General features: G+C 42.5%; 1 protein-coding gene across 4 annotated transcripts in view; it reads right to left on the bottom strand.

Moving 5' to 3' along the window:
- Positions 1-27,654, bottom strand: part of PREX1 (phosphatidylinositol-3,4,5-trisphosphate dependent Rac exchange factor 1) — a 232,794-nt gene that overhangs the window by 31,962 nt on the left and 173,178 nt on the right. For all 4 annotated transcript variants that reach the window (XM_050917249.1, XM_050917248.1, XM_050917247.1 and 1 more), the window contains 6 exons: positions 26,521-26,663; positions 18,825-18,917; positions 9,622-9,770; positions 6,807-6,892; positions 2,063-2,199; positions 1,207-1,378 (listed from right to left, as the gene is read on the bottom strand). In XM_050917249.1, the coding sequence (XP_050773206.1) occupies positions 1,207-1,378; positions 2,063-2,199; positions 6,807-6,892; positions 9,622-9,770; positions 18,825-18,917; positions 26,521-26,663 (780 nt within the window). The remainder of the gene's footprint in view (positions 1-1,206; positions 1,379-2,062; positions 2,200-6,806; positions 6,893-9,621; positions 9,771-18,824; positions 18,918-26,520; positions 26,664-27,654) is intronic.

Raw genomic sequence — 27,654 nt, forward strand, 5'->3', positions numbered from 1 at the left:
CAACTGTCCTGTAGGAGTAAGACAGGGGATATTGCAATCTGGTTTCATTTGGCACAGCAGGCTAAGAAACACAGACAATAGGTGGAAGAAATAAACACGGTGGGCCTGAGTCTTGCTTAGGCCCTAGTCTTGCAAATACTTTGTGCACGTCCTTCACTGTTTGCATGTCAGGACTATCTCTGAAGCTAATATGGCACAGACGGCTACTCAATGTGAGTGGGGCTATCAGAATCTGCCCCTAAAGGTTAGATTGTGTCATGCCAAAGAATCGTGCCCAGGGCTTTGCTACATTTGGCTTAAGTTTTCTGTTAAGTATAAATACCATATTTGTTTTAGTCATAATCTAACGCCCATGATGGGAGCCACATGGCCAAATGGGGGCCAGATGTCTCAGAGGGAGAACCTCCTCTCCTGTCATTTTAGCCTTTCATTTTCATCTCCCAGCTTTAGCTCACCCTATGGTGGCCAGTTAACCATATCCTATGGTCCCTTACTCTAGCTGAGACCCTGACAGGGCTTGCTGAGTCACCCATATTCCAAGAGTGAATCAGTCCCTGCTTTCTACTGAGCAAGAGCCGGGAGAACTATCCAAAGAAGTTGAGCTACACGTGGCACAGGGGCGGGGCTCATTCCATGAAAAGTGTTTTCCAGTGTGATGCATCTGGACCCAAAACTCAGACACCGTGTAATTATGCTGGGTGGTGGCTTGACATCACAGCTCCAATTAGTACATACTCTCTCAGCATGTGAGGCCCCAGTCATTTACTGTAGTGCATGGCATGCAAGAGACAATACAAAGCAGATGTACTGAAAAGAGAGCTTTTTTCTGCCTACCTAGCTTTGTGACATTGGTACTTAAAAGAGATTCCCGAAGGTGCCAGCAAGAATCAGGCCTCTAAACCCCCACAATTAATTAGTGCTGTCTCTTCTGTTCAGAGCAGGGGACATTCCTCTCTGTTGAGAACCACAACAGCGAGATTTCCATGTTACATCCCAATTTCATGTTCCTCCCAAATAAACTGGAGCATGACAATATTTCGCCTGGGATGCTGCAGGTTGTTGCGCATTTTGTAGAATGAGAGATTTTCTACAGCAATAATTATATTTCACAGTTCCACCACCCCTTTTCTCCCAAGTAATCAGGAAGTGCCTAACTTGCCTGCCTACATTTCCTTCCTTCATGAAATTGGGTGGGCTTTCCTTTACCTGCTTCCTGTTGGCTTTTATAAAGGGGATTCAGTTCTCCACTTCCTTCCACCGAGAGCTGTCCTTCGCTTGACTCAAGATGGCTGCCATTCAGGTACACATTAAATATTGGCTGCTGAGCTCTATCCTCTTCAGCATCTTCGTGTGTTCGGTACACCCACTGATACAATCCCTTTCAAAAGAACAGGAACGTTACGAAGCGCTGCCTCAACTTCAGGGATCCAGGGATATACCTGGATTTCACACTCTCTTCTCGCATGGATTTTAAGCCTTTTTATGATGGCTGTGAAAAGTTTTTGTCTTCTAGCAGTCTGGGTTTGTGTGTCATGTAAGTGAGAGATAAGTTTAGTGTACTGGCAACTGGAACCTTGTTGCAACGATAATCTAAGAATTGATAACCTAGATACAAACACCTGAACACTTTGAGGAAGGGATGTAGGTTTGGAGTATAAAGCTGGATGTATATGTGAATTTTGCAGCTGATCCCTATCTCCAAAGTGGGCTGGAGTAGAAACCTGAAATTTAGGTGTATGAAATATGAATCTGGGTATAAATTTTGTAGCTCAAACCTAGCTCTGCTATTAGCTGGAAAGCAATCTTTAGAAGTCTATGGACTGGAATACTTGTGATTCATACACATTTTACAACTAAGGTGTAAATTCTATTCAGGGTTTCACCCCAAGTATCTCCATTAATTACAGTAGGGTCCCATGGGGGCAGGCAGATAAGTTAAAATGTACTTTTTAAGACTGCTTCTAAATATTTAAGAAGTACGTTTGTATAAGACCATTATGTTGTTTTTTCCCCTCAAAACATTATGTTAAGTTCCATTCAGGTCTCACATCTGTGTACTTACCAGAAATTCCTGCTGCCTGTTCCTGTATGCTGTAAAGTGCTCCAAAACTTCTGTGTAACTTTCATTCATCATATTATTTCCATTAACTTTCAAAATGCACTGCCCTGAGTGGAGTCCCACAGCTGCAGCCTTGGAGCCTGAAACAGACCAGAGGGGAGTTCAAACGGCTCAGCAGTCCAACTATGGAGGAGACTAAGAGAACAAAGGGAGTGGAAAGCATTTCTGGCTAAGATGCATGGGGAGACTGGTTATTTAGGAGCTATCTTGTGGTTTTGCTGGGTTTGGTGAAAGAGCTCTGGAAGAGCTTTGTCGTATGAGGCGAATGTATATAACCTTCAAACAGAGCCTTTCTTTTGGGCCCTCAGTGCACACGTTATTACATCGTAGGTGATGTGCAAGATGGGGTTGTAAATCACACTCTGGTAAATTGCTGCGTGTCTGTCTGATTCTCTAGTACTTTGCACTTTGTCTAGTCAGTTACAGCGGTGCACATGCATATGTGGATACTAAGAATTTAGGACTGGAAGGGACCTACTGAATCATTGAGTCCAGTCCCCTGCTATCACAGGCGCCCACATCATTTAATACCATTCATAAACTTATCAAGCATTGGTTGGCCCAGGATCAGGAGAAAAGAAAAATAAGTTAGAGTCCCCTGCCCTCATTCACACATTGAGCCCAGAGTGTCTAGCTTGATTCTAGAGGGGACAAAGTATGCATCAAAGGGCTAGACTGGAGTATTATACTTTGGAAAAATCCTACTAAATTTCACTGGAGTGATTTCTGATATACACTGTTGAGAGAGGAGATTCAGGCCCTTTGTGTCTGCCTAAAACACAGTGACTCACAGAATATATGTTAAGACTTGTAGGGTATGTCTATGCTGCAATTAAATAGCCGCAAGGGGCGAGGGTCCCAGAGGCCAGGCTCCAGCCCAAGGCCGAATGTCCACACCAAAATTAAACAGTCCAAGTCAGCTGATCCGGGCCAGTCATGGATGTTTAATTGCAGTGTAGACCTACCCATAGAGTCCCTGTTTTGACAAGCCAGTTTACCAATTTTCAATGCTCTATAACAGGGATCGGCAACCTATGGCACGCGGCTCACCAGGATAAGCAGGCGCCCAGCACATCCCTTGGCCTGCACCACTTCCCGCAGCCCCCATTGGCCTGGAGAGGTGAACCGTGGCCAGAGAGAGCCACAATCGGCTGAACCTGTGGACGCGGCAGGTAAACAAACCGACCCAACCCGCCAGGGTGCTTACCCCGGCGAGCCGCATGCCAAAGGTTGCTGATCCCTGCTCTACAATGAAAACAGAATGCATAATAAAGCGATGAATTAGTACGTATTAAATATTGATGTTACAATGCATGAACGGTTGGTTACTTTATGCAGATTTTCTGTCAAACACAATGTTTTATCAACTGTACTGAAATGGGGACTTTCAATCTTATTTTGGAAATTATAAGAATTCCACAAGTCATTTTGGATCATTGTCTCAAGTAATTCATTCCAAAGTTACAGAACATTCAGATCAGCTCCAGGTAGCTCCATCTAACTCACGTATGTGGACATATAAGGTATGATTCTCCTCTGGCCTTAGTGGAGTTAATCCTGATTTATATACGTGATTTAAAGTTATTAGAAACCAATGGAAAATCTGCTGTTCACTTCAGTGACCTTTGGATCATGTCCTAGGTAAGTGAGAGAGGGGACTCCAGCTCATTTAACAAAGTAGAATCCTTCTCTCTCTGACTGAAAGACAAATATCTTTTTTTTTAAGGAGCACTTTTAAATCAACATGAATTTAAGGTTTACCCCTTCACATAGCACAAAAAGTAGGGGTTACCCAATGAAATTAATAGCCAGCAGATTTAAAACAAACAAAAGGAAGTACCTCTTTACACAACGCACAGTCAACCTGTGAAACGCATTGCCAGGGGATGCTGTGAAGGCCAAAAGCATAACTTGGTTCAAAAAAGAATTAGACAAATTCATGTTCCATCAATGGCTATTAGCCAAGATGGTCAGGGTGTCCCTAAACCTCCAGCTGCCAGAAGCCGGGTCTGGACGACAGGGGATGGATCACTTGATAATTGCCCATGTCTCTTCATTCCCTCTGAAGCATCTGGCATTGGCCACTGTCAGAAGAGAGGATACTGGGCTAGGTGGACAATTGGTTTGACCCAGTATGCATGTTTTTATATAAACCTGGATACAGTCACTGCAGAAAGATAATGAAATTCTTAGGGGGGAAATTTATCTTTTGGGAATCTTTGATGATCTTTTCTTTCTAGTCTTAATTGGCTAAGATGATGTTTAAATTTGCATAACTATACAGTTTGCAGCCTGTTGCATGCTAATTGAAAGAAGCTGAATATTTCCCCATTAGGCAATTTGCCAGAGTCTAGAAACAGATTCTAATGTCAGTTACACCAGAGTAAATCCAGAGTAATTTAACCAACTTGATTTATACCAATGAAATTCAGATCAGAATTTAGCCCCTATGAGTCTACATTAAAGCCATTATTACTTTTTAAGCTCAGTTATCTAAGATGCAAACAATTTTAGTGGGTGTAATTAGTCCCTTTTCTAGTAAAGGCTTCAGAAATGAAACCTTTCTAGCTAGTGCATTAAGGAAATGCTTTAGCACTTTGGCCTAAAAATTATATTTTGTGCTTGTTTGAAGGTATGTAATAAAAAGGTGCTTTGAAGCAGGGTACTGTTGCCTGTATATGAGATGATAAATCTTTGCATTGTTTCTAAATGCTGACATTATATATATTTTACATCACACAATCCTATTGAAGGAAGGAAGCTGTACACAGTTGAAAGGTCTTGCTCTCTGTAACTGCCAAAGATAAACGTAGGGGCTGTGCTTCATTTGTGGCTCATTTCACATTTACTCCTGAGGGCATTCTGTGCCAAAAAATTAAAAATTCTGTGCCAAAAAAATAAAAACTCTGCAAATTTTATTTGTCAAATAAATTTGGAGGCTCCACCATGGCATTGGGGAGCACAGGCCTCAAGCTGCACAGAGGTGGGAGATCATTGTGCAGCTCCCACTCTGGGACATGGACTCAGCAGTGAGGCTGCACTGAACCCTGACACAGCACAAGGACTGGGCCTGCCCCAGAAACACCCCAGGACCCTGCCCCTCTGTGCCAGGTGCACCAGGTGTGGACAAGGCAGGCTCAGCAAGGCAGGATCCAAGTGTGGAGGGACATAGTGGGATGGGGGAGGATCCAGGTGTGGGTTGAGAGGGTTCTGGGTGGGGCAATTTGGGTGCGGGTGGCTCAGTAGAGGATCTGAATACACAGGAGCTTGTTTAGGGGTTCTAGGTGCCATGGTAATAGGACTCTGCAGGAGGGTCCAGGTGAAGGTGGCTGGGACTTAGCAGTGGGAGGCCTGGATGTGGGGAGGATAGAGGTTGGCAAGGGCTTATGTGTGTGTGGGACTTCGTGGGGGGTGCAGATGCAACTGGTTGGGGCTCAGTGGGATGAGTATCCGGGTGCGGGTGGCTCATCAGGGTGGTCCAGGGGGAGTGGGACTCATGAGGGTGTGTGTGAGTATGGGGCAGGTGTGAGGCTCAGTGGGAGGGTTTGGGTATGAGGGGTCTGAATGCACGGGGGCTGGGTGGATGGGGGATCAGCTCTTTGTATAGGGATCCCTCCTCCTGCAGCTGAGGAGCAACGGGTGCAGAAAATAGGGGAAGGGGAGTGTGCAAAGCTTCCTTCAGCCAGGGGAGAAATCTGGGGATGGGTCTGACCCAGCCCTGGATGCTGTGCAAGGAAAGAGGAAGTCCGGTCCTCACCAGCCCACCCGGGACTAGCAACTTAGCCTGGCACAGGTTAGGAGCCACCAGCCAGGTCTTTCCCAGTCCTGCCGCATGCTCCACAGTGATTTATCTCTCAGCCAGATGCTCTGGGCCCCAAAACATACTGCTGGGGAGGGTCGCATGACTGCTTTTGTGGCTTCCCTTTGCTTCCCTGTCAGAAAGTCGTTTTTCTGCAGGGAAGCAAAGAAATCGGTGGGGGACATAAATTCTAGACGTGCGCAGTGGCACAGAATTCCCCTAGGAGTATGTCAGAGTGCAGTCACACCACTAATGAATATCTCTGTGTCACGCCCTATGCTTTCTCGTTTTAAAAGAACCAATGGACCCAATTCTTCTCTCACTCATACTAGTGTAAATTAGGACTAACTCTATTAAAGCCATAGGAGTTACAGCAGTACAAACTGGCGTGAAGATAGAGGCAGTCCCCAAATCTGATATAAAGCGTTGCAAAGCTCATGAACATTGAAAAGATATCCATCCACCTGAGAGCATGGGAGTGATTCCTACTGTGCAGTCTAAAGTGCTTCATCCAGCCTGCAATGGCTCAAGTGATGATGCCTCCTCAACATCCCTTCTACAGTCTAACACCACATTTCTCCTGGCATTGAACCAAGTCACCTTTTGCTTCCTTAGGTGGGAACAGCCACCCAATACCCAGCTCTAATAGTAAAGCAATACCTAGACTGAACTCAGACTGTAAACTCATTGGGAAAGGGACTGTCTTTTTGCTCTAGCACCTAGCCCCAGGGGTCCTGTTCTGTGACTGCGACACTTAAGAAACTTCTACCAAGTTTTTTAGGACCTTGGGACAACATAATGTGGCTCTTGTTCTGTCAGAGAGATGTATCTGGCTGGCTGTATTTCAATATTTCAAGCCATAGCTACATCACGGTCCCCCTTGCTTACCTCTTCCCACAGCACGGACGTAGGGTGGCGCCGTTCCCCGTATCTGAAAGCACAGAGCTTCGTGGCAATCTGGGATTTTTATAATTCTGCAGAAAACGTGAAAGAAAGAAAGCAAGCAGCATGTCAAATGAGACTGCTAGACCCATATGTACTGCTCTCAATTTTTGTGTAAGATCACACCTCCGGATGTTCAGGGCTCAATAAAATTCCTAGACTGTTTGCAAACAGCTTTAAATATACCCTGAAAGTTTAATAAGAGATGAATTAACCCCATGCAATAGGTCTTGTCACATAGCAGTAACTTATTTTACTACCTCGGCTGCCTTTCTGTCAGATAATATTTTGACCTTTATTATATTTTAATGTGGATTATGGCCGGATTGACAACCCTGGAGAATGAAGATGTCTTCCCAGAGCCCACAGAACTAGTACAGTCTAGGCAGTACCAGTGCAAGCTTCCTCCAGGCTGCCCAACTTGGAAGGAAACTTCTCTAGAGCTGAGGGGATAGATTAGCTGGCAAGCCCAGTCCCTTGACAACAGAGGTTGTCATTAGTGCCACCAGAGGTAGTGGATTTTATGCTGTGGATATCTGTCCTCTTGGAACTGGATTGAGACCCACCACACTCACATGGGAGGCCACCAAACAGTCTCTGATGGTAACAACTTCTGACCTTGAACTGGCCTTGTGGTAATATGTACCGTATGCAATAATGAGGCCTGTGATGAACTATCTAATCCTCATATATAGGACAATGTTATTTTGCAACTGATTAGGCTAATTCTAGGAGCGTGTGCTTTATAGGACCTGAATTTGGACTACAATGTAACCCACTCTAGTCTGGGTTTCTTGTTGGGCTGGTCCATGCAGAGGGCCAGTGCGTGGCAAGCTGGAATGTAAAACTACAGCATCCTCGCGTGCTCAGCACTAACTGTTTCAAACAGCAGTAGGTCAAAGTGCACCATGGAACTTTTAGCGTGCAGCAGTGGGGCCCACATGGCCAATTAAGGCATGGTATGCTACCGCACTGTAGATTTACTTCTCAGCTTGCTGTTCATTAACTCTCCATATGGACATGCCATGTATTAAAGTGACAGTAAAAGTGAAGAAGAAACAAACAATAAACCATATAGTAGTTAAGCTCTCATGAGCACAGAACTGACTTGTCACTAAGTAGTTTTGCAGATTGTATTTCTGTCTGGAATGTCATCACAGTCTATGCAAATTAAAAACTAAAGACAGCTGCTGCACATGTCTGAATGCAGAGCACAGGAAAGCTGAACATATGTTGGGTCAGCCCCCCTGCCTGGAGACAGACTCAAATCCAGGTCTAATGAAGGCTATGCTAAGCATAGCGTGCAGGGGGAGCACACAGGACATAATCCTTATTATTCTCAATTCAAAGAAATGAATTCTGCTGAGGTTTTCCAAGGAGCCAGATACTCACAGGTCTTGTTGGCTAATGTCCCTGTTTCTCAGAAAGAAGTTGAAGGTTGTATACCCCAGCAAACAGAGATAGCATTATCAACATGTACCCCACAGCTACCTGGGCTGGACCAAAATCCAGTCTGGGTTCTGTGGCAGTCTGGTCTGGGAGATGAGAAATTTTGACTTGCTAATTAAAAATTGGTGTGTTTAATGTACTAAGCTTGAAAGTGAATGATATAGTCAGTATGGAAAGCTTTATGTTATTTATTTTTATATTAAATTCCATTTTCAGGATGACTTCAATGCAGCTGTTCTGATTTACATCAGCTGAGGTTCTGGCCAATTGTTTTAAATGAAAGGTTAGATTCTGGACCATAATTCCACATCAAGGGGTAGATTACATGACAAAGTCTGTGGCTATGTAATCCAGTAATACACGGGACCCTGATTCACTACGGACCCTCTTTCACAGGGTATCTGACCCTTTAAGGGGAGTTGGGGTCCAGCGGTGACTTATTAGCTATCTCTTAGCTGAGATTGATTAGCTAGGCGTCAGCTAAATATACAACCAGCTCGTAGCTCATCTGAGCTGGAAAGCTGCAGGGAGTAGGAAGGTTCCTGCAGGGAACCCTAGGGGCAGAGCTACAGGAATTGGATTTGCTCCTGAGGCAGGCCCTCAACTCTTGGGCAAATCGCTTGTAGGAGGATTGAAAAAGAGCTGCAAAGAGCAGGGGGCTCTGGCAGGAAGCCCCTGAGTCACAAGGGGAAAGGGCACATGTTGTGGATGATTTGCAGGCAGCTGGATACAGAAGGGAACCTGCAGGGAAGAGACAGCTCCGGCAGAAGACCCTGGATTGCAGGGGAAGGAATTTGAGTTACTCGTCTTTTGTGCAGAAGAAATAAAGTTGAAGCCCTGAGAAGAAGGGCCTGACCCAAGAGTCTGGATGTGGTGTCAATCCTTTCTGGACTAGGGAGAAAGGCCAGCAGCCTACACTCTCATTATGGAGCAGAAAACTGTATGAACTGAGATGGAAAGATCAGTCCAACAACAGGCAATGTGATACAGTAGACTGAGGTGTTTTCTCTCAAGCAAAGACCTATTGCTTAGAAGGTTTCTGATGCTGACAAAGTTATACTCCTTGTAACTCAATTTCATTTGTGCTCATGAAGGCCAAGAGTTAATTCTGATGCACAAAGAATATTCCACAGCTGCTTTAAGAGATGTAAGGATCACTAACAAGCACGATTCACAACTTCTACCTCTTCTATCAGCTATTGAACTGCAACTTCTGATGGGTAACATGTTTATGTAGTTACCTTAACAACAGGTATTAAAAAAAGTTAATGTCTCTGGATAACCTTCTATGTTTGTCCTTCTGGGCACTTACTCTTTAGACTTTGTGGCCACCAGAAGTCTAAGTGGCCTCCTAGAGCAGAAAGATTGGTTTAAGATGGTCTCCACTTCTTGAAACGGACGCAGGAATACCAGATCCTCATTAATGGAGTAGATCTTCCTTCCAACCTGCAGGCTGGCCATCTGCAAATGAAACATAAATACCACCTGAAGCTTTAGGTCATCTGAAGGGTCTTTAACAGTTTAGGATGCAGGGAAGGTTGACTATTGTAATACTCACTGGTAGAGTCACAGAGATTTATGGGGACACTGCAAGTATCAACTCCAGTACACACAGACAGAACTGAATGTCCTGCCAACACTGCATGTCAGATCAACAACACAACAACATACAAGACAACAACTTAACAGTAAGATACGGATATAGTGTCACCTCTTACTTGCAGTGCTGTCTACACTAAACATTGCAATTCACAGGTGTGGATTGATAGCTTTGACTACTCCTTGGCTTGCAAGCTACTAGGATTATTAATGTCCAGAAGATAATACACAAAGTTTTTTTTTCTTTCCCCAGGTCACCAAATCATTTGTCAGTTACATTTAGAAACCCTATGATTGTCCACAACTAATAAAAGAATCTCTATCCAGCAACAGTAACATGAAGTAATAGGGGATGCCAAGACTACACTTACTTCCTAGCACTTTACATTTCTACTGCACTTTTTGTTGGAGGATCGCAGATTGAGCCTCACTAACCCCTATGAGATAGGGAAGTATTGCTATCCATAGTTGACAGGTGGGGAAACTGAGGCACAGAGACTAACATTTTCAAACTTGAATGACTGAATTTAAGCATATAATCTATAGTTATCCACCTAAATAAATGTGGCCTGATTTTAAATAGTGTGGAAAGCCTGCCGTGGATTTCAAAAGGAGATTTGGTTGCTCAACATCTCTGAAAATCAGGCCATTTTTATTCAGGTGCCAAACTTTAGTCCCCCGAGTTTGAAACTCTTGTCCTTAGTGACTTGGCCAAGGACACACAGTAAGTCCGAGGCAGAACAAGGAACAGAATGCAGAACCCGCTGTTCTAACTATTTGATAATAACCCTTAACAATTCACTTACTAATCCATCCACATATCCGCTCGTTTTAAATGAGATACCAGCACCTAGACTGAGAATCACAAAATCCAGAATCCCCTTAACGAAGTTAAAGAAAAACAAAATGCTATGGGCCCAATTTACCACTCAGCTCTCAGGTTCTGAGTAACTCCCACTGATTTTAAGATCTATCTTGTTTCATATCTTCTCTGCCTGAAAATATAATTGAAGCTGGTGAAGTTCAATGCTTTTGAACTCAGCCAGTTAAAAATGCCCAACACCTGAAGATGATTTTACTCTCTTAGGCAAAATTTCTTAGGGACTGTACTGGGTTGCTGTTCTCAATGTAAGTGTATTGCTCTCTATATTACTTGCACTTTCTGTTTATAACATCCCTTTAGAAACCTGTAAATGGTATTTCATTCCCCTCTCCTCTTGCATCTTTCCAGCTGGCAAATTTTAATTCCAGAAATTGGGCTCTATAAGACCTTGGCTATGCTGCCCTGAGCACGAGCCCTTCAATGTTGCATTTGAAATCTACAGACCATTTCACTGACTTACAATAAAGGAGGTATACACATTACCTCACAAATGCACTTCCAGGTGTGAAACTTAACCTGTGGCATGAGAGAAGTTGGAAGCCCAGATTTGTCTTAGGCCATGGCTACACTGGCACTTTACAGTGCTGCAACTTTCGCGCTCAGGGATGTGAAAAAACACCCCCCTGAGCGCTGCAAGATACAGCGCTGTAAAGCCTCAGTGTAATCAGTGCTGCAGCGCTGGGAGCGCGGCTCCCAGCGCTGCAAGCTACACCCGTAAGGGATGTGGTTTACGTGCAGCGCTGGGAGAGCTCTGCGCTCTGACTACACTCACACTTCAAAGCGCTGCCGCGGCAGCGCTTTGAAATTTCAAGTGTAGCCATACCCTTAGACTATGAATGGTTTGGCTCATCTTAAAATAGCACTGCAATCTTGGAAATTAAAGCTCAGTTTATAGTCTAGGGTTCGTTGATTTTTTAATTAGAATTTAGGAAATACAAGTGCTTGGTTTTGTTCATTTAATCAAAACAACAGGAGCTGGTGCACCCTATTGCTAAACTATATATTTTCTCATCCAAATTATTAAAGGAAAAAGCCACCAAATGCTCTCTATCTTACTTGCACTTTCTGTTCATAACATCCCTTTAGAGAACATCCCTCTCCTCTTTTATTGTTCCATTTGGCAAATTTTAATTCAGCCTAATCTTCCCCCTGCCCCCAGTTTCTAACACAACTAAAATGAACACAACTCTCTTGACCTCCTTTGCGACTGATGCATCATCATTATCAACTATGAGAGTTCTGTGAACAAAATGAGGAGGGTAGTTTTTTTAATATTTGGATTTATAGTTATATGGAAAAGTTTGTGTCATTAGTAGTTATTTATACTGACAAGTTTGCAACAGGGGATGGAGGAGTTAAAAACATAAATTCAGATTTTCAGAATTATGCCTATGCATTTAATTTGTGCAGAGTTACTTCAAATTCATGCATAACTGCACTAAGTCTATGTGCAAACAATTACTTTAATTTTTAATTGTCTATTTATACCCACTACAGACCAATTTAGACAAACAATCATGGTACAGTAAATCCATGTACAAATTAGGTGCAAAGTTTCATGCCAAATTGAACAAACCAGAAAAATATATTTTCTTCCATGAATTATAACAATTCAAGCAGATTAAAATTTGGAGTCGTGTTTCTTCAAGAGTAAAATTCTACATTGTAATGGCTCTTGCATTTCCTGAATAATGGACGTTCCTTATGATAACTCAGTACAGTTGTCTGGCTATGGGCCTCTGGCTTTTCTGAAGAGCGAGCAGCCCACTGGTTGCTATCCATTAGATGACCTTTGGCCAAATGGTTGTATGTTGGATATGGTTTGTGCAAATACAATACATCTGCTTGTCAGTTGGATGTTCAAAGTCAGATAGCAAGTACAACTCATAGACTCATAGACTCATAGGTCAGAAGGGACCAATCTGATCATCTAGTCTGACCTCCTGCACAAGGCAGGCCACAGAACCCCACCCATCCAATTTTATACAACCCCTATCCCAGGACCGAGTTATTGAAATCCTCAAAAATGGTTTGAAGACCTCAAGCTGCAGAGACACCACCAGCAAGCGACCCGTGCCCCACGCTGCAGGGGAAGGCGAAAAACCTCCAGGGCACCTGCCAATCCGCCCTGGAGGAAAATTCCTTCCCGACCCCAAATATGGCGATCAGCTAAACCCTGAGCATGTGGGCAAGAGTCACCAGCCAGCACCCAAGAAGGAATTCTCCGCAGCAACTCAGTACCCATCGCATGCAACATCTCCCCGCAGACCATTGAGCAGACCTGTCTGGTGGTAATTCAAGATCAATTGCCCAAATTAACGATCCTATCATAACATCCCCTCCATATACTTATCAAGCTTTGTCTTAAAGCCAGGAAAGTCTTTTGCCCCTACTACTTCCCTCGGAAGGCTATTCCAGAACTTCACTCCCCTAATGGTCAGAAACCTTCGTCTAATTTCAAGTCTAAACTTCCTAATATCCAGTTTATACCCATTCGTCCTTGTGGCTACATTAGTACTAAACTTAAATAATTCCTCTCCCTCCCTAACGTTAACCCCCTTGATATATTTATATAGGGCGAGCATATCCCCCCTCAGCCTTCTTTTGGCCAGGCTAAACAAGCCAAGCTCTTTGAGTCTCCTTTCATAAGGCAGTTTTTCCATTCCTCGGATCATCCTCGTAGCCCGTCTCTGAACCTGTTCCAGTTTGAATTCATCCTTCTTGAACATGGGACACCAGAACTGCACACAGTATTCCAGATGGGGTCTCACCAACGCCGTATACAACGGTACTAACACCTCCTTATCCTTGCAGGAAATACCCCGCCTGATGCATCCCAAAATCGCATTTGCTTTTTTAACAGCCGTATCACATTGGCGACTCATAGTCATCCTGCTATCAACCAGTACCCCAAGGTCCTTCTCCTCCTCCGTCGCTTCCAACTGATGCACCCCCAACGTATATCCAAAATTCTTATTATTAATTCCTAAATGCATGACCTTGCACTTTTCACTGTTGTATTTCATCCTATTTCTATTACTCCAGTTTACAAGGTGGTTCAGATCTTCCTGAATAGTATCCCTGTCCTTCTCCGTGTTAGCAATACCCCCCAGCTTCGTGTCATCCGCAAACTTTAGTAGCACATTCCCGCTCTTTGTGCCAAGGTCAGTAATAAAAAGGTTAAATAAGATCGGTCCCAAAACCGATCCTTGAGGGACTCCACTGGTGACCTCCTTCCAGTCCGACAGTTCACCTTTCAATACGACCCTCTGGAGTCTCCCCTTTAACCAGTTTCTTATCCACCTTACAACTTTCATATTCACTCCCAGCTTTTCCAATTTAACTAACAGCTCCCCGTGCGGAACCGTGTCGAACGCCTAAATGGGGTAATTTTTTCACTGTTGTTTCCTTCCTAGGTGTCTGAGTGTACTGTATACAAACAAGCTCCAGGATCAAAACATGTGGAAACCAAGTGTTCCTGGTAATATACTAAACATGGAATGCGTTTAATGAGGCACACAGGAGATACATACAGAAGGCAAAGTGCCACATGGTGGAATCAGTTTCACAGGTTTTAATCACAGAATGATAAAACTGTAGGGCTGGAACGGACCTCAAGAGATCTTTTAGTCCAGCCCCTAGTGCTGAGGCAGGACCAAGTATACCTAGACTATCCCTGACAGATGTTAGTCTAACCTGTTCTTAGAAACCTCCAGTGATGGGGATTCCACAACCTCCCTTGGAAGCCTATTCCAGGTTAACGATTCTTATAGTTACAAAGGTTTTCCTAACATCTAACATAAATTTCCCTTGCCGTAAATTAAGCCCATTACTTCTTGTCCTACTTTCAGTGGACATGGAAAACAATTGATCACTGTCCTTTAAATAACAACCAGTAACATATCTGAAGACTATTTATCAAGTTCCCCCTCAACCTTCTTTTATCAAGATGAAACATGCCCAGTGTTTTTAACCATTTTATCTTTTTTGTTGTTCTCCTCTGGAGTCTCTCCAATTTGTCCACATCTTTCCTAAAGCGTGGCACCTAGAACTGGACACACTACTCTGGCGGAGGCCTCACCAGTGCCAAGCAGAGCAGGACAATTACTTCCTGTGTCTTACATATGACGCGCCTGTTAATACAACCCAGCAAGATATTAGCCTTTTCACAATTGCATCCCATTATTGACTCATATTCAATTTGTGATCCATTATACTCCCAAATTCCTTTTAATCAGTATTACCATCTAGCTAGTTATTCCTGATTTTGCAGCTGTGCATTTGATATTTTCTTCCTAAGTTTAGTATTTTGCACTTGTCTGTTATTGAATTTCATCTTGTTTATTTTAGATAGATTCTACAATTTGTCATTTTGACTTCTAATCCTCTCCTTCAAGTGCTTGCAAGCCCTCCCAGGTCAGTGTCATCTGCACATTTTATATGCATACTCTCCACTCCATTACCCAAGTCATCAATGAAAACATTGACTGAGAGCAGATCTTTGTGGGACCCCGATTAGATCCGTCTTCCCAGTTTGACGGAACCATTGATAGCAACTCTGTAAGTATGGTCTTTCTAGCAGTTTTGCACCCACTGTATAGTAATTCAGCATAGACCCCATTTCCCTAGTTTGCTTATGAGAACGTCAGATGGGACCATGCATTACTAAAATGAAGATATATCACATCTACAGCTTCCTCACATCCACTAGGCCAATAACCCTGTCAGAGAAGGAAATTAGGCATGATTTGTTTGGCAAGGTTTGGCATGATTTGTTCTTGACAAATCCAGGTTAGCTATTACCCTATTATCCTCTAGGTGCTTACAAACTGATTGTTTAATAATCTGTTCCAGTATCTTTCCAGGTATCAAAGTTAGGCTGACTGGTTTATAATTCCCCAGATCCTCTTTATTCCCCTTTAAAGATAAATACCGTGTTTGCCCCTCTCCGGTCCTCTGGGATCTCACTCCCTCTCCATGCGTTCTCAAATATAACCACTAATGGTTCCAAGATTGCTTCAGCTAGTTCCTTAAGCATCCTAGGTTGCATTTGATCAGCCCTGCTGACTTGAATACATTAGACTTGTCTAAATGTTCTTTAGCCTGTTCTTTCCCTATTTCAGCTTGTGTTCCTTCCTCCATGTTGTTAATATTAATTGTTTTAAGTATCTGGTCATGATTACCCTTTTTAGTGAAGACTGAAGCAAAATAGGCATTAAACACCTCAGCCTTCTTGATGTCATCAGTTATTAGCTCTCCCTCTCCGCTAACTGGGGAGGGAGAGCTTCATCTTTCTCTTGCTACTAATATATTTATTGAACCTCTTCTGATTGCCTTTTATATCATTAGCTTAGGTGTGACTCATTTTGTGCCTTAGCCTTTCTGATTTTGTCCCTGCATGATTGTACTATTCTTGAGTACTCAGTATTAGCAATTTGTCCATGTTTCCACTTTTTGTAGGATTCTTTTTTGATTTTCAAATCATCAGAGAGCTCCTGATGGATCCAGGCTGGCCTCTTATTATTCTTCCTATCTTTCCTTTACATCAGGATAGTTATGCCTTTAATATTGTCTCTTTGAGAAACTTCCAGCTCTCCTGAACTCCCTTTTCCCTTAGACTTTCTTTCTGTGGGTTCTTACCTACCAGTTATGTGAGTTTGTGAAGGTCTGCTTTTTTGACATCAAACTGGCCTTATTCTGCTGCTCTCACTCTTGCCTTTTCTTTAGAATCATGAAATCTATCATTTCATGATCACTTTCACCCAAAGTGCCTTCAGATTCACAACAGATTCCTCTCTGTTTGTTGGAATCAAGTTACTTCCTCCGTTATTTCCTCCACCTTCTGAAACAAGGAATGTCCCAAGTACATTTCAAGAACTCACTGGACATTTTGTGTTTTGTTGTATTATATTTCCAGTGGATGACTGGGTAGTTAAAACTCCCAGTTACCAGGTCTTGTGTTTTGGATATTTCTGTTGTTTGTTCTCGAAATGCCTCATCCAACTCCTCCTCCTGATTTGGGGGTCTACAGTAGTCCCCTACTGTGACATCACCCCCATTCGTTTTCCTTTTTTATCTTCACCAACCGACTGTTAACTGGTCTGCCTCTCACCTCCTTCTGGACCTCAGAACAAGTGTATATATTCTTGATGCATAATGCAACACCATCTCCCTTTTTTCCCTGCCTGTCGTCCTGAACAAGCTATACCCCTCTACAGAAATATTCCAGTCATGAATTTATCCCACCGCATTTCTGTGATGCCAATTAAGTAATAATTGAGTTTATGTACTTATGCTTCCCGTTCTTCTTCATTTTTACTCCCCATATGCCCTGCATTTGTATACAGACATCTAAGATGGTGAGTAGATCCACCCATTATTATCCTTCTTATTGCTCCTATGACCCTACTATAATTTTCCATTCTTCCCTCCCCTCCCCAACATCTAGCCCTATGTTAAGAGCATCTTTTTTTACACCTAGCTGTGGGCTTTTATCCCCAGCTCCCTTTAATCTGGAGTAATTCCCCACTGAAGTTGATGGAGTTATTCCAGATTCACACTAGTATATCTGAAATCCTAACCTGGCCTAAAGATCAGTAATAAAATCCAATGAACTGTGGTTGGACACAATGAAGTGAAACTCCGTACCCTGGTTTTGTCCCTGGAGTATTAAAACAAGCAGAGGATTTGCAAAATGGCCTAAAGCTGGCACAGAACCATATGTTAGATTGCTTTGTAGTATCGAAAAGCAATTAAAGAGCCCAAGACTGTAATGAAACGCATTACTGCTAGGCTTCAAATCTTGGTGAATTGAGTTGACAGCTTTCCAGTTCAGTGAGATCTTGATTTGGTTCCTTCAAGATTTTAAAGCCAAGTTGAAAAGATGGGCAGATGGTCACAGCTTGTTTGTCTTGGACAGTCAAGAAAAAGATTCCTTAGAAAACTGTGTGCTTCTGTTGTCTCAAAACACAAACAGACTTTCAATGCAGAATGTTTTACAGGCAGCTGGCCAAAGAAATGACCGAGGGATTATCTATCTGTCAGGCAATGGTTTACCCTAGAGGTTTGCATTAATAAAATATTTGGCCAATTTCTGTTAATTTGAGTAGGAGCTGAGGCACGGGCACAGCTTTGCTGATGGCTACAAAACAAGGGAGAATAAGATAATTTAATTCTAATATTAAACTGCATCTTAAAGTTTCTATTTGGGATTCTTTCAGCATGTTGAAATCAATCTGGTTGCTTCTTCTCCTTAGATCATTCAGGAAGCATAGGCAGCCCAGAGCAGTACACATCCAAGCAATCTGCAGGAGCGCCAGGAAAGACAGCCCACAGATAGAGGTACTAGGCTTGGACTTGGGAGATTAGTGTTCCAGACTCTGCTCTCCCACAAGCTTCCTGTGTGACGTTGGGCAAGTTTCTCCACGCGTCCGTTCTGCAAAATGGGGATAATAGCACTTCCCTACCTTGTGTGTGTATGTGTGTGTGTGTGTGGATTGTAAGGATAAATACCTAAATACATCAAAAAGTTGTGAGGTGCTCTGATACTGTTGTAATGGAGGCCATATAACTACTTCAGATAGATACATTACTATATGTGAGAATCCAATAAAGCTGATTAGGGCTTTTAGAAAACACCAGGGATCAAGGAAGATATCAGTTTAAAGAGAGTTGAAAAAAACAGTGTTCAAAGACAGCGTATCCCCACTCTGTAAATCCAGCTACTGTCTCCCTGCTCTCAGCTTTACATCTCCTGACACTGCCCAAGCTTTGCGATCATCACAGAAAGGAGCTGCCTGTTGTCTTCTCACTTAATAAAAATGTTCAGCAAGAATGTTTTACGCAAAGCAGCCAAAAACGTATGAATGTACAGAGGCAGTTTATGATCAGAGGAACTACAGACAATCCCCAATTTCCTATTAGCTGCCACTAACACGAAACAGGCTTATAAAGGATATTACTGTGCCTTTTCAAAGAAGAAGCTTCTTCCCAATGCCAAAAGGGAAATGTTTATAATTGTCAGAAGGTCTCACCTCTGCATGAGATCCTCGCTCAACAGACTTGACCACGATTGCTTTATTCTTTTCTTCAATGTCAAACCCATAGTCGTTCTCTCCAGGTAAGATCTTTAAAAACAAAAAGAACACAGGGTAATGTTTTACAGATATGGAAGTGTGTTTTGGAGGAACTGACGAGCTGAAAGGAGGCAGAGCTGGGCTTTTCACGTCTTAAGTCACTGTTGTCATAGATTCATGGATCTGAAAGTCAGAAGGGACCATTTGATCATCTAATGTAATCTCCAGCATAACACAGAGCCTAAAACTGTATCAGTTACTCCTGTAGTGTATTGAACTTAATAACTTCTGATTTCAGTCTCTGTACTGAGTTCCATCAGATAAGCCTCATGCATTTTAGTGAACTTTACACGTTTAATACACATCTGATAAATCAGAGAAATAAATCTAATAAATCAGATGAATATTAAAGCTGCCTATAACCTAACACGTGCCACTATGAGAAGAAAATTATAGAAGATTACTCCCTTGATCCTTCCGACTTCTACACTGCTGAAAAGCACTAGTCTTTTTCTATTACAGTCAATGCCATTAACTTATCAAATTCCTCCTGTTAGTGGTTCATCACAGCAGAAGATTATGGAAATAGAACCTTCCTTCCCTGAAGGAGCCAAAATCTCCAGTTGCAAAATAACTCACTACTCTAGGACACCTGCAAGGAAAGAAAAACGACAACCTGTTCAGGAGATGTTCGGATAAAAAGGGAAGCACCAGCAGGGGAAGATTCAGTGGAAAATGTGCTGTGGTTCCTTCTAACAAAACGCTTTGAGAACAATGCTACTCACGCATACTCAGTACAAAGAGTTCATTAGAAGATGAGCACAGTGCTAGGTAGGTTCTGACCATGCACTGTTACAAGTGGCATGAGTTGCAGCCCAACACAATGTGTACATTATTGCCTCAAGTTTGGGATTCAACTGAAAACTACTTTGGCAGCTCTCCCATTCAACTTGTCATTTTCCATGAAAAGAGGCTGTGCAGTTCCTCTCCTGTTGGAGAAACGTGCTCAGGGCTACATTTTCAAAGCACCGACTGGGGAGTCAGCCATAAAATTCCCATTTATTTTAATGGGAGTCACGCAGCTAAAGCCAAATGCAGTGTTAACCTTTTGGGAGAAAAATCAACTAACAGCGCTGAGGCAGGTTGCTGGGGAATAGTGGTAATTTCAGAGAGCTCTATTGGAAACAACACTAACTCACCATCCTTGTATTCCCTGACAACGTGGTAAAGTTGCCACTCTGGGACTCATGACCACTACTCTGAACAAAACCTTGGGTCCTTCTGAACATTCACATGTGGCATGACAAGACCATATTCAGCTTTCTGACAGATGTGGATAGTGAAACAAAATGACCCGGTATCTTGAACATTCATGGCACATCTACACAGCAAGCAGCAGCCTGTGGCTGCAAGTGTCAAACCCAGATCAACAGACTCGGACTCATGGAGCTGGCACCACGGTCCTAAAAATAGCTCTGTAGATATTGCAGCTTAGGCTGGAGTTTGGGCTCTGAAGCCTAGGGGGAGGTGTAGGTTTCACAGCCCAAGCTATAATGTCTACACTGCTATTTTTTGTGCTGTAGCCCAAGCTCGGAGATTCACTGCTGTGGGCTGCTGCTTACTGTGTAGATGTACACGGAGGTCTTGATTTGCAAATCCTGAGAGCCAAGAGCTACGCACCATTGATTGTCTAGTTTGTATGCAAATACCTTGATTGCACATGGAAATCTCTTTCATGCCTTGTCATTTTCTAATGACCTTCATGCCCTTCTCAGTTCTAAAACTGACAGCAAACGGAATTGTTTGTAAAGTTTTTAATGTGAATTGTTTTCAATGAAAGTGATGGTGATGAAAATAATAGTCCTACATTTCTATGCCACTTTTCAAGCCAAAGAATCCCAAAGCCCTTTTATAAACATTTATGCAAACTATAGTCAGTGTTCACTTCATCTGCTGCTATGCAACACTTTAAGAAAGCTGTGATGTGTTTTTGACATAATGAAATAGTAATACTTTATATTTCAGTACAGAACAGCCTTTCATCCCAAAGGATCCCAAAGCAATTAAGAGACTTTCCATATACAGGAATCACTTCTGTCACTGAAATGCAGCCACTTTGGGAGTATAAAACAGCAGCTGCTTAATATTGAACAGCAGCATCACACAATTATACAGTCCAGGATGTAAAGAAGAATATTCAATTGAAATTGCAGGGGAAGTTTAGACAGACAGAACATCCTCAAATAGAATTTGGCCAGGACACAGGGAGAAGAAATATCCTAAAAATAGCCCATTATATTTGTTTCTATCACATCTGCTTTGTTTGCAACAAGTGAGATATGAGTTCCAGCACATGTATCACCATTTATTAGTGACTGCACTCTTCCCCAATAACAGCTTGTTACCACTACAGTGTCCATCATAACAGTTATATAGCTCTTTGTTTTGCTAGTCACTTTCGTACACAGGTTTCCAACTATGGTCTGCAGAGTACTCCATGCAATGCAGGCTGGTCACATGATGCTGGCTCCTCTTTCATTCCTAGCTGCTAAATCCCATTAAAAGGCAGCTAAAAATACTGAATTAAATATTTCTTGTATGACACTTTCCCGCATAAACTATTGTTGTAGTGCCACAGGGAAGTCATATAACTGTGAATGGTGGAGCGATGTCCATGATACAGTGTCTATTAAAAGATGGTCCAGGCTCTGAAAAAATTGTAGATCCACTACTTAATGTAATCAGTGTAATAGATATGTACAGAGGACTGTATCTTTAAGGGCTGATCTTCCCAGACAGAGCCACGCTATTTAATGGATGGCTCTTGGCAGAAGCGAAGATGGGTATTTGGGATATGACAGAGAGGCAGAAAGTATAAGCTTTAAGCTAAGGAGAATCTAAGTCATTAATGATCAGTTTCTCCCTCAAATTTCCGTGGACAGCTCCCCACTGAAATCAAAGGGGTCTGTGTGCCCCGATGGACCAGCAGAACTTGGCCACAAGCCAACATTAAAAAATGGTGACAACAAAGAGTGAGATGATTCAGTGAACACGGAACTATATCCCTACTGCACTATGAAAGTGCCCAATCATCTGGTAAGGGACTTTCCCCCAACATGGAAAACACATGTTAAACTGTTGTCAGTGGCCAAGACATCAGATTGCAGTATGGTCTGTCTGAATAAACAGTAACACCAAATGGATAGCTTGTGGCTTCCTTTATCCCAGGTTAACCTCTATTTCAGCCATCTTCTGTACACAAATGCACATGGGCTAAACCAGTGTTGGGAGGGAAGCAAAGGTTATACCTGATATTCCCCTCACATACTTTCCAGTCGCTGGTTGATGGTGCCAATGTAGTCAGAAGGCTTGGAAGCACGCAAAAGGCTGAAGATTTCCCCCTTCACATTTGCTGTGTTTTCACTTCAGCTCAGTTTCCTCAGGGCAAATCTCTTTTACCGAGACTTTGTTCCAGTTTTCAGAATTTGGCCCAATAACTGTATTTTTAGGTGTTCCTCAGATGTATTCATTGTGCTCCTTGCATGCATACTGACCTAAGTGTGTGATCTTAAATTCAATCCTCCTAACGACACACATGAGTAAAACTTGATTGCATGATTGTGGAAATCCAACTCAACAGAGAGTGTGAACATGGTTGAAGTGAATTAATTGAAAACTTCAGACATACCCTAGTGGGGAAAACATTTGCAGCATAAACCCAGCTCTGCTATAAGCCTTGCCAAGGAAGCCTTTGAGCCACTGCAGTCTTTGGTGTTACATTTCACCAATCACTAAACACAAAAAATAAAACACAACAAAAAACAAGATCCTCTTGATCCGTGACCTCCACCGTGAACTGAACATTCTGAATAACTGAACAATGGAAGATTTACAGTATAAGAGAGACTTGTTTTCACTTCAGTGTTTGCTGGGGTTTTTAGTGGCCAAATCCACTCAAAAATACCCTTATCATGGCCTCTGGCTACACCTGGATGGCAGATGCCTCTTGCTATTGACTTGCCAGCCCAACTCCTTGGGAGTTGAGAGATCCCTCTGGGACAGACTCTCATTAGTGACTCTGTTCCTGAGGGTGTTTTTAATCAATGATTTTGAATTCTCAAGCCTGAATAGCCTTTGGGAGGCTAGACTAATGAAAGGTAATGAGACAGCCTCTCTCTTGCAGAAGCTGTGCAGAATTTGGTCATTTTATATTAGCACAAGACATAAGGATAATTCCCCTGGAATGAGTAAACAATGAAGAGATTTTATTAGAGAGTGAGCAGGACTTTATTTTAACAATGCAAGTCACTATTTAATCTCTGAATAAGAGAAATGTGTTTTGCAATTCCATAGTTTTATCAGCACATGTAAGGGGGCTGCCTTAAAATGGCTCTTCTAAAATTGCAGTGAGAAACATGAATGAGTTATAATGCTATCTAGTACCTACACTTGAGACCCTAGGATGGGAGGGTGCTACACTATACAAAGTAAGTTCAAAGTGATATTATTATTAATTATTATTTGATTTAATGTCTTTTGGTTTCAAAGCCTCTTCTAAATATGACTGAGATAGCAGGTAAGTATTATCCTCATTTTGCAGATGGGGAAACTGAGGCACAGCGTGTTTAAGTGACTTGCTTAAGGCTATACAGTGAGCTCATGTCAGGCCACGTCTACACTACAGCATAAAATCGAAATTATTAAAACCGGTTTTATAAAACTGGTTTTATAAAATCGATTTTACGCGTCCACACTAGGGCACATTAATTCGGTGGTGTGCGTCCATGGTCCTAGTCTACCGTCGATTTCCAGAGCGGTGCACTCTGGGTAGCTCAGTAAAAGAATGAGACCAATAACTTCAATTTCCGTCCACACTAACCCTAAATCGATATAGTAATATCGATTTTAGGGTTACTCCTCTCGTTGGAGGAGTACAGAAATCGATTTTAAGAGCCCTTAAAATCGATTTAAAGTGCCTTGTAGTGTGGACGGTTACAGGGTTAAATCGATTTAACGCTGTTTAAATCGATTTAATGCTGTAGTGTGGACCAGGCCATAGAAACTAGATTAGGACACAGGTGTATTCCTCATTCTTGTGCTCAGACCACTAGATGCCACCTTTCTCCAAAACACCTACAATGCCAGAAGGCAGTAATGTTGGTATTGACTTTCAGTGGTGGCTCGGCTCCTGAATGACGTAGGTCCTTTTGAAAAATGGGACTTAGGCTACTGCACTCCTTAGGTGCTTTAGAAGCTGTTCCCCATGATGTTTGCAGGCAGTATCTCTACAGTGACGGGAAAAGCTCTGACACCTTTCATTTAAGATCAGACAAATGATCCTGACTCAGTTGGTGTCCCCTACTGACAGAACAGTGAGTCTGAAACTTCTGGCGGATCCTTAATGGACGTCCATCTCCACAAGCACATTTGTCTGTCTGAGATTTGATTCTTCAAGTGCTGGGCCTGATGAGCTGAAGTGTAGATCAAAAGTTAACAGGGGAATGCTGCAACACGGACACAATCCCTGTAGCTGGAGGCAGTCAGAAGCCTTAATTCTTTCTGAACTATGCAAAGAATTTTGTGTATTTTTTCAGCATGTCAAGATTTATGTCCATAAATCAAAAACAACTGCATAAATAAATGAATATCAAACTTCGTTTGAAGTGCATTTTTTTCCAGCCTGGAATCACTTTCCTTTGGCATTTGTGATTTTCATTGGCCAGAAAGCTCTTGTTGTTTCTCCCCTTACAGTGCAAGGTTGTCCAAGACAGGGAAAGGGGGAAAAACCTAGCACCAGTTGGTAAGTGAGTTGAGTTGGTTCCCCTTGGGCAACACAGGTTACACTGCAGAGATACAGTACAAAATCCAGCAGAGCGGAGGCTGTGTTACCCTAACTACAATGTGGCTTACAGGGAGCCCTGAGGAGCAAGGCGGAGATGTTCTGCAGGAAGGGAAGCACAAGGATTCCAGCAGCTCCTTATTGCTAACTAAAAAAGGGCGGCATGAATGTCATCATGAATAATGTGATGCATTTCCAGTGCTTGTATCTGTGGGATCTTCTACTTCACAAGTATTCAGGAAGCTCTTGGTTTGTTTGTGTAAATAGCAATGAAGCGCAGAATTTTAGCACAAATAATTATTAATCTGAAAATCTGTACCAAGAAGCGTGCTGTTTGTTATTTGCTATGCATCATTCATCATTCATTTTCAACTGTTCGCTCTTTGGGAGGGGATTGTGTTTGTGCCTAACACAATGACAATTGTTTAGGAACTACAGTAACAGTAATGTAATAAGTATTTCTCCTGTTTTAAATCTTTCAGTTACCCAGTCAAGGAGCAGATGTCACTTTGGTGCTCAGTCATACACTACTTGTAATCGACAGGAAACAGACAAAGTGAACAGCCCAAGAGGTTGAAATTTATTCTCTTTGGTGAATGCTAATAAACACCCAACACATTAGCAGAAAGTAGGCTCAACCAGGTCTACTGCTGACCTTTAAAAGGCTTCCTTATTTCAGGGGTAGAAATAATGCTGTTGTTAGACACTTGAACTTTTAAATAAGGGGGAAGAAAAGTGGAAGATGTATGCTGGTTAATCTGTTTCCCCAAAAAGGGGACCTCTGTCCACAGGGAAGAAAAACTAAGCTGCTTGAGTGATGACAATTCCCTATGAGTGAATATGAAAATGATTTCTGAGTGCTTTGCAAAATGCAGGAATCAAGCCCAGAGTGTAAGTTCTTGGCAAGTTAAGTAAATTATTCCTTTAGCAGCTTCTTTGTATCAAATGACTTTATAGGAGGATGAATAGCGACACACAGTTTACTAGCACTGGCTGCGCAGGTGAATGATTTTTAGGGAGAAGGAGGTATGGTATGTATGGTGCTTTAAATATCACAATTAGCCATTAAGACAAACACTGAATGATCTCCCTGCAGCAGGGAGGGTACAGTTTTGGCCCTCCACCAGGAAAGCTCTTCCCTCCTTTAATGGGCCTCAGGATCTTTTCCAGCAAAGCTGTTTTGTTGTTACTGACCTGGGCTTTCTGCTCCTGCATTCTGCCAATGCTCAACAGGAGAGGAGGATGGACTCTGGGCCACTGGCAGTAAATGAGGTTTTCTGGACAAATGACATCCAAGTCCAAACAAGGTTTATAGCAGTCCATATGCAGTCAAGAGTGTGATGGTATTTAACAGACTGGGAATCATGGGAAATAACTAGTTGAAGGGCAGTCAACGTGGAGAACAATATTATTGCCTGGAAAATGGTTTCCACGATATTGGAACTGAGACTTGAACTGGACAGGAATCCAGCCTGAAGCTATTTGGAATCATTCTGATGGTGACTCCTAAAAAACATGAATCTTGGAGAATTACCTGACTTTTACCTAAGTACTTTTACCATGTTGTATATGTCACTCAGTGTTTAACTTCAGCCCATTTGATGCAAGGCCTCCTTTTGAATCTACCTCCCCCATCTTGTCTCTCAAGAAAAAGAAGTCCCACAGTGAATCAGTCAGCTGCAATATCTGGCTACTGTCTATAATTTCCCACCCTGTTTTTTTTCTACTATACTGTGGTATAAATTTAGTCTCTTAGAAAGCTAAAGATCACACAATGCTTTATGTGAAACAAACACCAGACCAGCTCTGTCTTACCAGCAGGAGCTTTGCTAGGATGTTTTCAACGAGCTTGAAGTCATTATGCAGCTGCTTGCTCTTGAAACTTGTACCCTCCATCTCCTCATCAGCATAAAAACGGAAATATTGGGATTCATCCTTGAATTCGCTCTTCTCCAGGACTGAAAACCAAAAGGTGGAAGACACACACACATACATATGGACAGAGAGAGTGCAAGTTAGAAGGAAATCTAAAAATATTCCTCCAACCTTTACAAAAGCAAAGATCAAACAAAATCCTGACCCCCAATTCCAGCCAGTCATTTATTTAGCACACTTTGGGCACACCTCTCCAAGCTGCATGGTGGATCTTGGTCTGATCTTCAGTTCTTCTGATCATAGGCATGGTCTGACTTCTATATTTGGGGGTCAGCTCCAGTCAGGCCAATGTGACTGCGTGTGGGGGGCAGAGGCAAATTCAACACCTACCTGAGGCTTGCAGTTTGGGAGGGCAATGCCCTCTCTGACACCCCCAAACTACACCCATGCTTCTGATGCATGTGTAATGCCCATCGGGTCCTCTTAGAAGAAAGGTGCTATGTAGTATATTATCAAGCATTAGACAGGTATGTATTATGGTTGGTTCATATAGGTCTCATCTCTGGAAACACCACTTGGAACCTGGAAAGTAAATATTACTTCCCCACTGAATTAGCATTTCTTCATCGGTCAAATGCTGATTTATCTTTGGCAGTTTGTCTAATGGAGCTGAAACACATATGGATGTGATTTGTTTATTTCCCTGTCTTGGCATCAGCATCATGGAGAAAGACAATGGGCAGGTTCACAGCTCTGGGAACAATATTGCTCTTGAACTGCTTGTTAGAGGGATATTAAGGGAGTCCACACAAAGTGGTTCAGAGTGTATGTGGAATGAAGGTACTAAGAATGGTAGGAGAGCTGAAAATGGGAGTGGAGTTCGACCATATGGCTCTGAGAGAGAAAGGCTGTTGTACGTGTTTAACAATAGCTTTATAAACCAGAGTAAATCCGGGTGTTAGTGCCCAAAGAGTTCCATGCTGGGCCCCATGATCCCTATCCCTACAGCTTTAAGACCATGCCCAATCCCCATGGCTCCTGCTTATTCATATTCAATGTGCTTCTCCCTGCAGT

This window comes from Gopherus flavomarginatus, chromosome 11 (assembly GCF_025201925.1).
Source record: "Gopherus flavomarginatus isolate rGopFla2 chromosome 11, rGopFla2.mat.asm, whole genome shotgun sequence".
NCBI lineage: Eukaryota > Metazoa > Chordata > Testudines > Testudinidae > Gopherus > Gopherus flavomarginatus.